The 14,220-nt window shown below is 41.7% G+C and overlaps 1 protein-coding gene across 4 annotated transcripts in view; it reads left to right on the top strand.

The window, feature by feature from the left end:
* Positions 1 to 14,220, top strand: part of ptpn20 (protein tyrosine phosphatase non-receptor type 20) — a 31,467-nt gene that overhangs the window by 1,038 nt on the left and 16,209 nt on the right. For 3 of the 4 annotated variants that reach the window (XM_049599589.1, XM_049599591.1, XM_049599593.1), the window contains exons 2-26: positions 1,666 to 1,813; positions 2,022 to 2,185; positions 3,481 to 3,546; positions 3,643 to 3,822; positions 3,945 to 4,038; positions 5,713 to 5,793; positions 5,964 to 6,039; positions 6,291 to 6,444; positions 6,678 to 6,749; positions 6,986 to 7,160; positions 7,308 to 7,443; positions 8,624 to 8,762; positions 8,863 to 9,015; positions 9,139 to 9,324; positions 9,432 to 9,594; positions 9,731 to 9,986; positions 10,087 to 10,166; positions 11,118 to 11,195; positions 11,308 to 11,415; positions 11,548 to 11,664; positions 11,765 to 11,973; positions 12,123 to 12,224; positions 12,456 to 12,549; positions 13,079 to 13,164; positions 13,639 to 13,810. In XM_049599589.1, coding sequence (XP_049455546.1) covers positions 1,690 to 1,813; positions 2,022 to 2,185; positions 3,481 to 3,546; positions 3,643 to 3,822; positions 3,945 to 4,038; positions 5,713 to 5,793; positions 5,964 to 6,039; positions 6,291 to 6,444; positions 6,678 to 6,749; positions 6,986 to 7,160; positions 7,308 to 7,443; positions 8,624 to 8,762; positions 8,863 to 9,015; positions 9,139 to 9,324; positions 9,432 to 9,594; positions 9,731 to 9,986; positions 10,087 to 10,166; positions 11,118 to 11,195; positions 11,308 to 11,415; positions 11,548 to 11,664; positions 11,765 to 11,973; positions 12,123 to 12,224; positions 12,456 to 12,549; positions 13,079 to 13,164; positions 13,639 to 13,810 — 3,265 coding nt within the window. In that variant the 5' untranslated portion in view covers positions 1,666 to 1,689. The remainder of the gene's footprint in view (positions 1 to 1,665; positions 1,814 to 2,021; positions 2,186 to 3,480; positions 3,547 to 3,642; positions 3,823 to 3,944; positions 4,039 to 5,712; positions 5,794 to 5,963; positions 6,040 to 6,290; positions 6,445 to 6,677; positions 6,750 to 6,985; positions 7,161 to 7,307; positions 7,444 to 8,623; positions 8,763 to 8,862; positions 9,016 to 9,138; positions 9,325 to 9,431; positions 9,595 to 9,730; positions 9,987 to 10,086; positions 10,167 to 11,117; positions 11,196 to 11,307; positions 11,416 to 11,547; positions 11,665 to 11,764; positions 11,974 to 12,122; positions 12,225 to 12,455; positions 12,550 to 13,078; positions 13,165 to 13,638; positions 13,811 to 14,220) is intronic. The other variant, XM_049599590.1, reaches the window with a different exon arrangement.

The raw sequence follows: 14,220 nt of genomic DNA, 5'->3' as shown, positions 1-14,220 counted from the left end.
GCAGTCACAACAGTAGCTTTACACCTGTAGACAGACCACTTTGAGGGAGTACAGCTGTGAAAGTTTGTGCTCTACAGTGGACGGGTGGGTGCACCTGGCAGGGTTCCTACTTTCCTCTTCAATCCCTTCATCATAACGACAAACCGGCATGCAGGGATGCAGTCGGATTATTTTATACTTCTCTTCAATACTATAGTTTAAACACTGATTTAAATGACCTTGTGCATTTTTTAGGTGACCTTGTGACGTCACGGTTGCATTGGTGTTTTTGTTTTTAGCCACACGTTTAATCTTGTGCAACTTTCCTCGAATTCAGTCGACAGTGGGTGTCACAAGCCGAGGATAAATTCAGTTTAAGTGCGGGATAATCAGGCCTAGAGTAATTGGGTTGGTTTGTGTTAGTGGAGGCATGTTGCTTCGTTCAGTGCACTGTGTGGTTAGCTGTGTGAGTAGCCTTTTGTGTCACTGCTCTGAAACATTTACAGGAAAAAAATGTTACTATGCATCAATAATGATTTGATTTTTTTAAAATTTGTTTGAGAAGATGCAGTTAAACCTGGAAGAAAGCAGCATTTCAGTTTTTACTTACAGTATATTCTCATGTCAACACTTTCTCTGAGGTTGGGCGTGCAGTAAAAGCTTTCTCAGACTTTTTAAACATCAGTGTGTTGCAGTGATTTCTGCCCTTTGGGACAGATACAAATGGAAATATTCGTGCTAGTTTTTACTGGAATCTTCCAAAATGATGGCACTTTCAGGTCAAGTCTAATCGGGTGTTCTGATCCACCCAGACTTAAAGCAATGTACAATTTATTTAAAAATAAGGCACTTTCTTGGAATGCATTGATACTTAACTGTGTAGTTTATTCAGTTTTAATGTATCTACCTCATCTAATGTGTGTCTAAAGAGAAAAGAAAGAACTAAATCCATAATGTAGTCAAAATAATATGAATTATACATTTTATATAATTGATGCATGAAATGACTGTGAGTAATGTTCAAAGTGAGAAAGCATCTTTGTATTTCCTACAGCATCCCCTGTCTGTCTGTCTGCCTGGTTTCTACCACATTCTCAGCTGTATATAGTTGTAGTAATACCGACACAGCAGGTGACAACAAACTAACATGGCATCATGATGACACAGTTGCTTTGGTGCCAGAAACACAGCTCCCTCAGAACAGCCCTCTGGTCAGAAGAAAGCCTATTAGGAAATGGGGAGGGGCAGAAACAGAGCGAGAAGCAGTGAGTCTAATGGAGTAAGATAATCTAATCGCAGTCCAGTGCAGAGAACTGTCTTTTTCCTCAGATCTATCTCTCATAACTGTCTCTGAAGACAAAATACTGGTGACAGGCTTTGACAACCACAGTAATACCCTCACGGAGGGATGTGAAGGCGAATGTGCAGTGAGGGTGGTGGGAGAAGAATTCAGAGGATAACTAGCTTGACAGTCAGCAAAGAAAATCATCCTACTAATGCAGTTTATAGTTTTAATGAGTGTTGAAAGACATATAAGATATTCAGATGTAGATGTTTGATTTGAATACAGAGCAAAAGCCAGAAAAATGAAACCTCTCTTTAGAATGACCTTGAACAAAAGCTCTAACAAGTGTTTCTGGTTTGTACGTGTGTGTTTTCTATGTATGTGTGTGTGCACATCCTCAGGTGCGTGCTTGGAATGTGTGCAGGATGAGCAGCACATTTGTTACATTAGCTGAAGTACTGGAGGCACGAGGGGGACCTCTGCTGGAGGAAGAGGTCTGGTCCCTGCTGCTGGGCACTGCAGAGTCTTTAGTGGATGTCTCTTATGAGGGTAAAGCATTTTAGATAACCTCCTCTATTGTAGGTGCACATTCATCCTGTCTTAATGCTATCACCATACTGTTATGTGCCTGCAGTGTACATGTAACAAATACGTGAATGTATCCTGCAGTATTTCTGTTTCACTCTGACTTTACTATAGAAATGTATCAGCAGCAGCATCATCATACATATTACTGACTTCCCACTTTTTTTTTCAGGTCACAACAATATGTGTAACATCATAAGCCCCACCTCCTTGCTGCTGTCAGCCACTGGTACCTTAGCATTTAAGAATTGTGGCCTATCAGATGAGGTATCCACCTTCACTGCTCCAGAGATGCTGCAGGGCCGTGCCAGCTCAACCAAACCTGCCATAGAGAGGGTCAGTGCATACATCCTCAGACCTGTCCTAACAGCTATACATGGACATTGATGGCAGAACACTGAATAGTATTAGTTCATTTTGCCCTTTTTAAAAATATATATTATCTGTAACTTTAAACTCTGCAGTCATTTCCTCATGTGTCTCTTTCCTTGGAGTGTAAAATCTCAGGATGTCAAGAGTTGAAGGACGACTGAGGTGCCAGCACGCCATCTAGTGGCTGAGCAAAGGAACAACTGCTCTGAAGTTTGCACTTAAAGCCCTGATTTATTAACATTGAGCTGAAAAGACTCTGAAGTAACTCATAAATAAACAAATTAAGTTTAGGGCATAAGTAATCTGACTTAATAAATGCTTCATATCCCCTATCACAATGTGTCTTATGGTAGTGTTTGAAAGCAGCAGGAATTGTCACTCCCTGCATAGTACAAAACAACATGCTGTATCCTCAGCCATTATGTAAATCAAAACCATTGTTGCTTTTATTTAGTCTGTTCAAAGAGTATTTTACATGATTGACATATTAAAGGAGCTCAATATGATATTCAGAGTATTAAAATAGCAGCAAACAACCATTTGTTATGAAAGAAGAAGAAGAAAACAGTGGAGTGATGGAATCCTGAGCAGAGACTGAAGTTGCTGTAGTTAGATGGTTTAAACGTGCGTGCATTTAAGTGCATGTGACTCTTGTGTGTGTATCCCAATGGCTAGCTAAACACTGCCATTCTACCCTGCACTCATACGGTAGTTACAATTGATATTGGGGTGGCGTTGTTGCAGAAGAGTACCGCCGGCCCTGCAGTTCAACCACAGTCAGCTCTGTTGTCACTGTTAGCACTGTTAGCTGCTAGCCGCCAGCACAGCCACCTCCATGTTGAGAGCTGTGTACAGACAACCTACGTTCTAAATATCATGCAGAGCTCCTTTAAATTATGCTTAGATTGTTTGTTTAGAAATTCTTAAGACAACCTCTGTAAATTATTTGAAAGAAGAAAAAAGTGAAGACATATTATTAATTAAGTTTTTCATCATAATTTGATTATTGTGTCCTATGTCCATTCCCTTTCATTTTATCAGATGATATATAATTTAGCATATGGCTGTCTTGCTCGACCCCAAGGTGTTGTGTGTCAGCTTAGTCATGCATTTTAAATCCCAAATCCCACATGTAGTTTGTATAATTTCTGTTTATGCAATGGTAATGATTGACGCTCAGTTAGGTGGTTTAGTTATGGTGAGATTTGGTTGGTAAGTCCAACCCATCTTGTCATTAACCATTTCATTTTGTTGCACAGATGCTGGTGTATTCACTGGGTATGACTCTCTACTGGTCAGTTGATTTTCACCTACCTCAAAATCAGGTGGGAGCCTCTGATACAATGCTGTCATTTTTGATTCAGTATCATCACACTCTCGCACCGCAGCTATTGTAATGACTTTCCACTCTCATCACTCAGCCAGTCCAGTTGAGTGACCATCTAAACAGCCTCCTGCTCAGCATGTGTGAGGACCTGGCCCACCGCAGGGTGACCCTCAACTCCATCCTGGAGGCCTGTGAATCTCAGCATAAAGCCACCATCCTGCCATTGCCCACTAAAGTGATCCAACAGCTGGTGGAGGAGGTTTTTCATGAATCAGTGAGTCTAGATATATATCTACAGCATGTACCTGTCTGTAAGCTTCTTAGCTTCTCTGCAGGCCATTTCATTGTACATGTGTCACAATTTTTAAAGCACAATCTGCATACTGACCGTGGTAGGGGTTTCTTTTCCTCCAGATGGATCATGGCTCTCTGCCAGACAGTCACGTCCCTTTGAGTGGCAGGAGCCAGATGATAAGAGAGAGACTTCATGGTGAGCATACATGTTAGAGTCCTGATAAACTAGAGTCTTATTAAACAAGCTGGGCTATAAATACAGCCAAACCATCACATAACAGAGGATAAAGCAGACATGAAATCTTGCTGAACATCAGCATGAAATAAACAGGAAAAAGGGCCTTTGACAAACATGCAGATCTTGTATTAATGACCTATGCATCAGTAAAGCGATACTTCAGATTTTTTGAAGTTTTGAAGTCTGGTGGCTTTGACAAGAGTATAGATGGGGAACTGAAGCCGTTGACAGCTTTCCTGTCAGAATGGGCTGTCTTACAAAAATTTAAAGAACTAAAAATACTCTCAATATGACACACATTGAAACTGATACTGATTTTTTTAGGTGGGACTTTTTTGGGTGGCTATAATATGTTTTGTTGCTGAACCATCAACAGCAGTACATTGCTTAGTGTCCATGTTGGACTCCGGCCTGCTTCTCCAAATGGGCGGCGTGCCGACTGACATCTGCTGTATGCGATACACTGACTATGACTGAATCCCCCGTACAAACCCACTTCAAAAAATCAGAACTGTGTCTTAAGTTTTAAATGCAGCTGATTTAAAATGTCTGGGATTTTGTGGCAAAAATAAAATATGTGTTTTGTAGGGGAGTATCATATTGCTCCTATTCATTTTGACATCATAAATCAAGCTGACCTTTGACCCTATGTGAACATATTTACAGTGTGTATTTTCAGTCATTGCTATTTTGACTCAAGATGGTACACAGGCCCACAAGATTAAAAGGATTTATTTTATACAACTTATTGATTTTTTTCCCTCTAACAGTGCAGTCTGCAGGAGAAAACGCTGAGTTGAAATATCAAAGATAAAGAAAATACAATAATGTAATAATCCCACAAGACCAGCCCCGCACCCCATCCCCACACAACAACGAAATATACACACACTGATACACAGAAATCCAACTAGGCTATATGTCTACACAGATGCATATGTCATACATATCCTGTCATCAACCCACAAAGACTGAAATATTTCCATGCAGCTCCTAAACAAGACCAGCATTTATCAAAGACGTGGTTTCCTTTTATGATTGAACATATTTTTTTCTGATGCCGTGTATGAGCAAATTTCTTTAAGCCACATGGAGATGGGGGAGGATCTGCACTTTTCTATAAATAAACAATACATTCATTACCAGCAGTCATGGCCACTTTGATAAACCACACCTTGTTTTTTTTCTGGGAAGAGGAATGTCAGATCTGTCGCTTTTTAAAGCTAGTTTAGGTTAAAAGGGAATCTCAAACCCAGTAACCTTTTTAAGAATCTCCAATATTGAACCCCATTAATGTTTAATTTATTACATTTCCAGAACATGTGAGTGATTACTTGTCTCAGTTTTGCATCTACAGCAAAGATCTGAAATGGATTCATTTATCTTATGGAGTCTTTGTGGTGTAAAATAGGTTCTGTGGATAAACAGGATTAAAATCTTAACCTAAAGCAAACCCCCGGATTAGGCTCCAGTGAGAGCCAATAATCAAATACAGAGCGTGGATGCTTTCAGGCTAAACCCTCCGCTAGCCTCATTTCTGTCCCAACGTCTCAGAGTCTCCTGGGAGCCCAGAGCAGAGACGGACAGGAATCATACATTGCTGTCATCTTTCATTTCTTACCTGGTTGACAGGAAAGAGAGGGCCACATTCAGACTTCAGCGAAGGCAGTCCTGAAGGGAGAAGATACTCAACGGACTCAGACTCAAAGTCAGGTATTGAAAAAGAAGTCATATGGTAGAAAGCAGGAATTCTGACCTACTGTCAAAATCCTTAACATTGGTGTGCAGATGCAGAATTCATCACTAGCTTTTCTTTAATGTGTTTTCCAGCAGTGAGATGCCTGTTGTGACAAAGCAAGTGCTCTTTTATGTCTGTTTTATAGGGAGTTTACCTCAGAGACCGTGGAGACAAAGACCGAGGAGCTCTCCCACACCGTTGTATCAATCTTCTTTAGACAGGTATGAGCTATATGAATGCATGCACACACATCATCACCACTAATACTGCAGTCAGGAAAAAGATTCTTCAACTATTAGACCTAGCTTTGCATGCTTGTCAACACAAATAAATCCTCCTCCTTTCGTGCTCCTTCATTGTCTGCAGTGACTTTGAGAGGGACATGACATTGTCTCGGAGTTTGACTTTTCCAACTTGTCCGCACAACTATTACACAACCTGTCCTTCCCCGCTCCCTCTCTCTCTCCCTCAGACTCCCTCGTGGGGTCCGTCACAGGGACAGCAACTGCAGTTGGCTTGGTAGGAGCCCCCTCCACGACATCTCTCCCAAGACATCCGGCAGGTCTCACAGTCCTTCCATTACCTTCAGTGAGTCCTCGCTCAGCCTGAGCCAGAGGAAGGCTAAGGTAAGATCGGGGATTTTTAAAAATGTATGTTTAGTGGCATAAATGCAAGGGAAATGTTTTGTAGAACATTAGCTAAAGGTGTGTGTTGTGTATCTGTACTACGAGCAGCTTTGCCACAGTATCATGGAGAGGGTGGTATACAGTATTTAGTTGAGAGCACACAGCAGAGCGTTTAAAGAAGCACCAAAGTCAGTTGGATGTGTTGCTGCTTAAAGAGTTTATTGTTTTATCAGGCTTTGGGTCCTGAATTTGTCAGAATGCCAGACGAACAGCACATCGTTCTCGAGCTTCCAGGATCTATTGTGGTAAGTTCTTTCCATCTCATCTGCTTCGGCTCAGCGTAAATGTAAGCTGCTGTGTTTTCACTCTATTTGAATTTGTCTTTTCTTGCATGCTAAACTTTGTCTGTTTGCATATTGGCATGCACAGTATTTGTATATTTACGTGCATGCATGTGAGCATGTCTGTCTGTTTTTATGTCCGTGTGTGTGTGTGTGTGTGTGTGTGTGTGTGTGTGTGTGTTTGTGTGTGTCTGCCACAGTCCAGGAAGGGCCGTTCATGTTCATCTCAGAGAGAAGTGACTATAGTGCTGCCTAACGGACAGTACGTGGTGGTTCGTTGTGACATTAAGTCCAAAGGGAGAGATGTGTTCGACATGGTGGTGGCTCACGCAAACTTGGTGGAACACTTCTACTTTGGCCTTGCCTTTTTAGACGGTAAGAGTGACATGTAATATGGGGCCTAACCTATCAGGATGCACTGATTTTAAATCACATTGCAGCATCCAAAATATAAATTGATTTCAAAATATTAATAGTCCAACTTGTGATTTTACACCCTTGCTTTTCTTTCTCATTCTGCAGATGATGAATATTTCTTTTTGGACCATGAAACAAAAATCTCCAAAGTTGCGCCTGACAGTTGGAAAAAAGGGCAGACGTTATCCTTTTTGGTGTTTCTTCGAGTCAAATTTTTTGTTGATGATATGTCCTTCATTTTGTAAGTACAGTGCTGGTGTTTGAATGTCCAGTGTGTAGATTTTGGGGTCCTCTATGGGCAGAAATGTTGTGAATATAATATTCATATCTATGATTTTATTAGTATGTAAACACCTGGGGCTGTATTCATAAACTGAGAATACTCTCAGAGAGCTTAGGAGCGATTTAGGAAAGTTCTCTGAGCAACTCTGAGCGAGGAAGGGACAGAAACCTGTATCTTAGTGAGGAGGTGTAGTTGACCGTGTTGCTAGGTTTGACGTATTTTTTTACCAAATGTGATTGGTTGTCACAGACACACCCTTTAGTGAGCCTGTAAGATGTGGACACCCAGTGGAAATGAAATGAACTGCTGACTGTGAAAGTGTTGTCATTGTTAGTGTGATCACTCAGCTGATGGAAGGTTGAGACAGACACAAGTCATCACTGCTGCACTGTTGCATTTTTCCAGTTTTTCAAATATCTTAGTATTGCGATCATTTTATTTCTGGCGTTATGACATTATTGAGTTAGGTGGGGAAATATGTGCATACTCCTAATGAGATCGACCACAAATTTATCCCTGCACGATCTAATATGTGGCATTTATTTATTCATTTACTCACTGTCATGCAGAGTTGGAGAATATTTATCATACCTCTGTCTTTCCACCATTTTCTCCTCTAAATGAAAAACTCTTAAACCTCTTAAAAGTCCTCCTGCCTGCTCCTAACAGTTTTTCACCTTAGGCACTCTTTTGAGGACTAAGATGAGAATAACTTTTATCTTTACAAGGACCTAGTCTTAACTTTAAGGGGAAATTCTAAGAAAACGTCACAGTTCTAAGAATTTTCTTAGAATTTCATCACTACTGAAACTTTTAGCACTAGGAAGCTTTGTGAATACGGCCCCTGAAATTAAGAATTGATGTGTTTTCGTAACCTTAGAATGAGCCGTTTATGTCTTCATCTGAAGAGAGTTTCCTCCCATGTACTCTGGGAGCACTGGGTCTAGATTGGGTCATTCACATTTCCTCTCAGCCTCTGTAGTTCTACACATTTGACACACAGGAAAGTTTCAGTTCCGCAACTTCAGCATTAGATGTCACTAAATCCTACACACCGCAGCTTTACCTGATATGTAGAAAATTCATTTACAGTATTACATTGTTTAAAAAAGCGTAACTTAATGTTTTTGTCTCCTAGGCACAGACTGACCCGTCACCAGTACTACTTACAGCTGCGTAAGGATATCTTGGAGGACAGGCTATACTGTAATGAAGAGACAGGCTTGTTTCTGGCTGCTCTTGCTCTGCAGGCTGAGTTTGGGGATTACATGCCAGAGGTACCTAGGGCAAAATGAAAAATATTCACCTTACGTCTGTAGATACCAGCATCATCTCTCAGTGTGTTATAGCAGTTGGTTCTATTGTGTGTCTTTTCAGCTGTACGGTAAAAATTACTACCAGCCAGAGCATTATGTGTCTAAGAGGATGCTAGAGAAGCTGGCCCTGCCCAACGTCAAGGAGGAGTTGCCAAGACTACATGCAAGTCATGCCCAGATGTTGCCCGAAGAGGCAGAAACAGAGTATCTTAAGGTATCCAGACTACCAGTTTATCCACTCACACATGTTTAATGATACTGTCCCACTTCTTTTAAGTCTAAATGACTGTTAAAATAAATGGCTACAATTTAAACTGTAAAATGATGTCCCACTCAGATTGCCCAGCAGTTATCAGAGTATGGGGTCATGTTCCACCGTGTGGGGAGAGAGAAAAGGCCAGTTGTGGGAGAGCTGGTTTTTGGGGTCTGTTCCAAAGGAATCATTGTGTACGAGATGAAGAACCACCTCCGCACTGTCACCAGACGCTTCCTCTGGAGGGAGACCGACACCATATCCACTGGGGTAAAGTGCCATTCAGTCAGATTTTGCTAAATGAGGTATCACTTTGTGCAGATTATTTTGTTACAAAGCTCAGGGTAAATGAACATTAACTTCTGTCTGCCTTTTAGCGGCGTAAGCTGATCATAGAGTGTGGAGGGCCCAGCGGGAAAAAGCACACTTTTGTAACAGAGAGCTCAAAAATAGCACAGTACCTCTTGAACCTCTGCTCGGCACAGCACAAGTTTCACAGTGAGATGACGTCACGACAGCTAAACCACACCATGATACCAGGTGGGCATGTTTTAGTGATAATGTAGAGTTAATACTTTGTCAGAATGCCAGACGAACACTGATGCCCATTAAAAGAAAGCTCACAAAGGTTTTAGTCAAACAGGATAGAGAATAAATATCACATCTGTTTCTCCAGATGAAAACATGGATGTCTATCGGGGTCGTAATTTGAACCTGAAGCGGATGTCCTGCTCAGAGGGCATGCTGAACCACGTCGGTTTAGCACCCGGTCAGCCAGACTCCCTCTCCAAGTCCTGTGACAACCTGACTGCCAAACTGGAGGCGAGGCTGCGCCAGCAGAGGGAGATGAGGAGGGAGATGAGCAGAGAACTGAACAAGGAGCTCACTGAAACAGGAGACCCCAGGGACATGAAAGAGCAACAGTGCTGGAGGTAGTCTGTGATGCTATTAACATATTCATCATACAAAATCACAGTCTATGTTAACATCAAGGAAACAGCTATGTAATGCGACTGTGCACATGTGTTGTAGCACTCCAGAGCCGATTCCCAGAATGATGTCCAGTGTGTCGCTACAGAAGCAGGACTCAGACGCCTCTTCCTCCATACGAGGTGAATATGCCTACTTTTTTGTGAACACACACAGAGGGGTGACAAATTAAAGAAGAAATCAACATCTTTATGGTATATAATTGGATAATTGCTCTTCTGTTGGCCTTATATACAGTTAATGAAGACCACATTTACTCGGGGAGCCTTGATTTGCAGTCAGAGCAACCCAGATTATTATGACATGGATTTTGATGTAGCAGAAACTCCACTTAAGCATAGTATAACACAAATAGTTTTCAAGATTAGTGATGCTATTTATGCCAAACTCTTACCCTACCTATGTTATGTATCTTCAAAATAGTAACATTAGACAAATTTTGCCTCTTTTTAAGAGGCAGCATCATCCTCAACATTTGTTATGTTATGATTTCAGAATGATGAAGACAGTCGGAGAACAAATAGATGCAAAAAATAGGATGTTTGCTGTTTTGTGTTTACACAGCCCCTGAGTATAGTCACCATGAGCCTCCTGGGTAGCTTTAATCATCCATGGCGTAGAAGATATTTGGAATTTTGATATTTATGGTACTGTCGAGAGCACTGTCTGACATGTTGCTCAAAAATCTTCCATTGGTATTCAGATGTCTTGACTGTGAAGGCCCAAACATATGATTCACATTTTCATACTCTGCATCTGCATTTGTTTTGTCTCTCTACCCATTTATGGAGGCTTTTTCTTTAATTTGTCACCTGTCTGTATGGTCAGATTTGGATGGCATTGTGGCTCACTGGTTAAAACTATAGTGTAAAGAAGTTAGAATATTTTCCCTGTGTTTTGGAGGCTCCACAGTCCAAAAACGTGTCACTGGGAAAATACCCATATGTGTGAATGTGTTTTCCTGTTTATGTGACCTAACCCTTTGCTAGACTTCTGACCTGTCCCCTGTGATCTTGAACATAATAACCAGGTATTTATAAATAAGTGGCCCATTTAACTGATGTGCTTTGCAGTTGATACACCAACCAGGACCCCACCAGAGAGAGAGATAGTCTGCGTGACCCTAAAGAAAGATCCCAAACTGGGCTTCGGTGAGTTTATTAAGGCAGGCTTAGCTGTGAACTCAATGTAAAATTAATGAGCACGGATCTGATTGTTTACAGGAGACTTTTGCCTTCACTTCCTTCTCTGGTCCTGTTTCAGGCTTTGTGATAGTGGGCGAGGACAATACGGGTAAACTTGACCTTGGGATCTTTATTGCTTCCATTGTGCCTGACGGGCCTGCGGACAAAGATGGACGAATCAAACCTGGTACGAAGTACCAACAATGGAAACTGGAAACATAGACGCTGGCTTCAACATGAAACATGACATTGCTGGAGACAAAATTGGGCTGCGAAACCTATGACAAGGATTATGTGATGATTACTTTATTTTCTCCAGGTGGACGTCTCATCTCTCTAAACAAGACGAGTTTGGAAGGAGTGACATTCAGTGATGCTGCTGCCATCTTACAGAGCAGCCCTGATGAGGTGGAGCTCATTGTGTCCCAGCCTAAACGTAAGATCTGCTTAATGCTTTCTTCTCTACATGCACAGTCTCAGATTCAGCCTATATGCATACTGAGATGCATTATCCCACCTGGCTGTTTTCCTATCAGAGTCTCTGAAGGACAGCAAGAGCTCCTTGAGTCAAAGCACTCTGGGTTTGGCATTGGAGAGGAGCTTTGGGTCGCAGACCACGCTGAGCGGCATTGAGTACCGTCCTGTCGTGGAGGAGCTGGAGGAGGCCATCAATCTGTCCAACATGGCAACCCCAAAACAGAGCAGGAGGCTTCACATTCCTGTTGTGCGAATACATGACGCTCAGGTTAGAGATAAGGGTTTTTGTTGTCATGATCATGAGGTCAAAGCTGATAAAAGAGTTCAACCAGTGCTAACTGTCAAATGGATTAAGTGCTCTGATTAATGTGATAAAGAATCTCAAACAGTTTTTACCTCTTTGTTCCTCTGTTTCAGGATGCATGTTCCAGATCCCCATCTGTCATCAGTTTGAAAACTGAGGAGCGGTTTGTGGTAGAGCTGAAGAAAAGCAATGGTAGTCTTGGCATCAGTGTTGCTGTGAGTGAATTGCTTTCCTTTGGTTACACAGCATTACCTCATGCACTCAGTTGCCAGATTATTAGGCACACCAAGCTAAAGGCTAATGCAGTCTAAAATAAGAGTCCTGGAATAAATCCGATAAATGTAACAAGCTACGGTGCACAGTAACTCTATGCTGAGTCAGTGTACGTTTCCAAGGTTATCTGAGGCCCGAGACATTGACTCATTACTTGTCTCTCTTGCCAAAAGGGAGGAATGAACACCAATGTTAGATATGGAGGCATCTACATCAAGAGTCTGGTGCTCGGAGGAGCTGCAGAGCAGGATGGACGGATTCAGATTGGTAATCTTTTTATTTGTCATTTCGATATGTGGTCAGGTGGCTGCCAAAAACACAAAATGTTCAATAAAGGTTATGTTTACTCAACTTCTGATTAAGTAGTGACTAGTCTCGAAGTTTTTTCTTTTGAAGTGGTTTATTTTGAATGACAAATTTACTATTCCCTTTGCATAATCATCAAAAGATATGATGAAAAAATTGTGAAATACGTCACCCTTTTTGTTAGCTTGGGGGAGATTGTCAACTTCCTTAAACTAAATACTAAATAACTGAATGTGTATTGAACCAGGCTTCATAAGATAAAAGCTCTAAAACTTGTATGGATGTGAGTTTTCCACTGAGGCCACCGTGCTGTGTCTCTGTCTGTCTCTGCTTGGTTCACGCTTCAGTGAGCAGGAACGACTTTTAGATTTGTTGACATGCCCGTCAACCACTTGTACACACACAAACACACACACACACACATACACTCGAACCGTTTATGTATTGATGTTGCTAATGATGATGAGATTTGTGTTTGTGCATATGACAGGTGACAGACTGCTGGAGGTTGATGGGTCCAACCTGAGGGGAGTGACTCACCATCAAGCTGTCGAGTGCCTGAAGAAGACTGGGGAGGTATACACACACACACACACACACACACACACACACACACACACACACAGGCACACACACACACACACTCACACATGCACGCAAACACATGCAATCATGGGCATGCAATAAAACAAAATGACACACAAACATGCTTTCCCTTTTGCTAATATGATTGCATTTGTAACATATGTGTATATTCAGTGTCAGCGTTACTAGTCCAGAGTTCAGGTCCTATTTTCTATCCCAGCTGAACCATAAAAGGGTGGCAGATCACACAGTCTTATTATTAGGTTGTAAGAACATGTTGGTACCTTAAGATACTTTGACCTTATCAAGAGTAATCTAGAGAAACATTTGCAATGCACTGTATTCAAGGCTGAATATAAATATGATCTGGAAGAAGCACAGTAGCTGATGATAATGTACTTTATACAACTTAAAGTATGAACCACTGTACAAATAAAGGGTTGTATCTGCATCTGTTTCCCATAGGTGGTGAGCCTGCTGTTGGAAAGGGAGCCCACAGTAATCCTGGAGCCCAGACCTGACTCACCCTGCCCCCTCTTAGCCCACATTTCATCACATACACAGTCCCCCAGGACTGAAGTCTCCATGGAAACGACCTTGAGTGGTCGAGCCAAGGACTACAGCTTTGTGACTGATGGTGAGAGGCGAGAGGAAGGGGCACATAATGCTCACATAGGAGGAGAAAAAAAAAGATAGACAGTGTCAGGCACACACACACTTACACACATGGCCCAGAGGTGACTGTGAGTCATCTGACAGCTACATTGTGGTTGCTGTCAGAGTCATCCAGGGCTGACGCTCCCTCAGTCCCTCGAGACAGCGTGCACTGAAACCTTGAAGCTGCCTGTTCACTGCCTGGGCTTAGTTAAAGGAACAGTTCCTCATCTCTACAAAGCCCTCTTTTCTTCACTGGAAATGGTGAAAGAAATATGAGGCTTAATGTGAAAAAAGGATTGTCTGCTTGATCCGATTTTGTTACTGGAGAAGAATAAATACTTATCACAGGAAGATATGTATGCTGGGGGGATTGATAAACCCTTTTTTATC

Source organism: Epinephelus fuscoguttatus, linkage group LG16, assembly GCF_011397635.1.
Source record: "Epinephelus fuscoguttatus linkage group LG16, E.fuscoguttatus.final_Chr_v1".
Classification (NCBI taxonomy): Eukaryota; Metazoa; Chordata; class Actinopteri; order Perciformes; family Serranidae; genus Epinephelus; species Epinephelus fuscoguttatus.
This window is presented reverse-complemented; position numbering and strand designations above follow the sequence as displayed.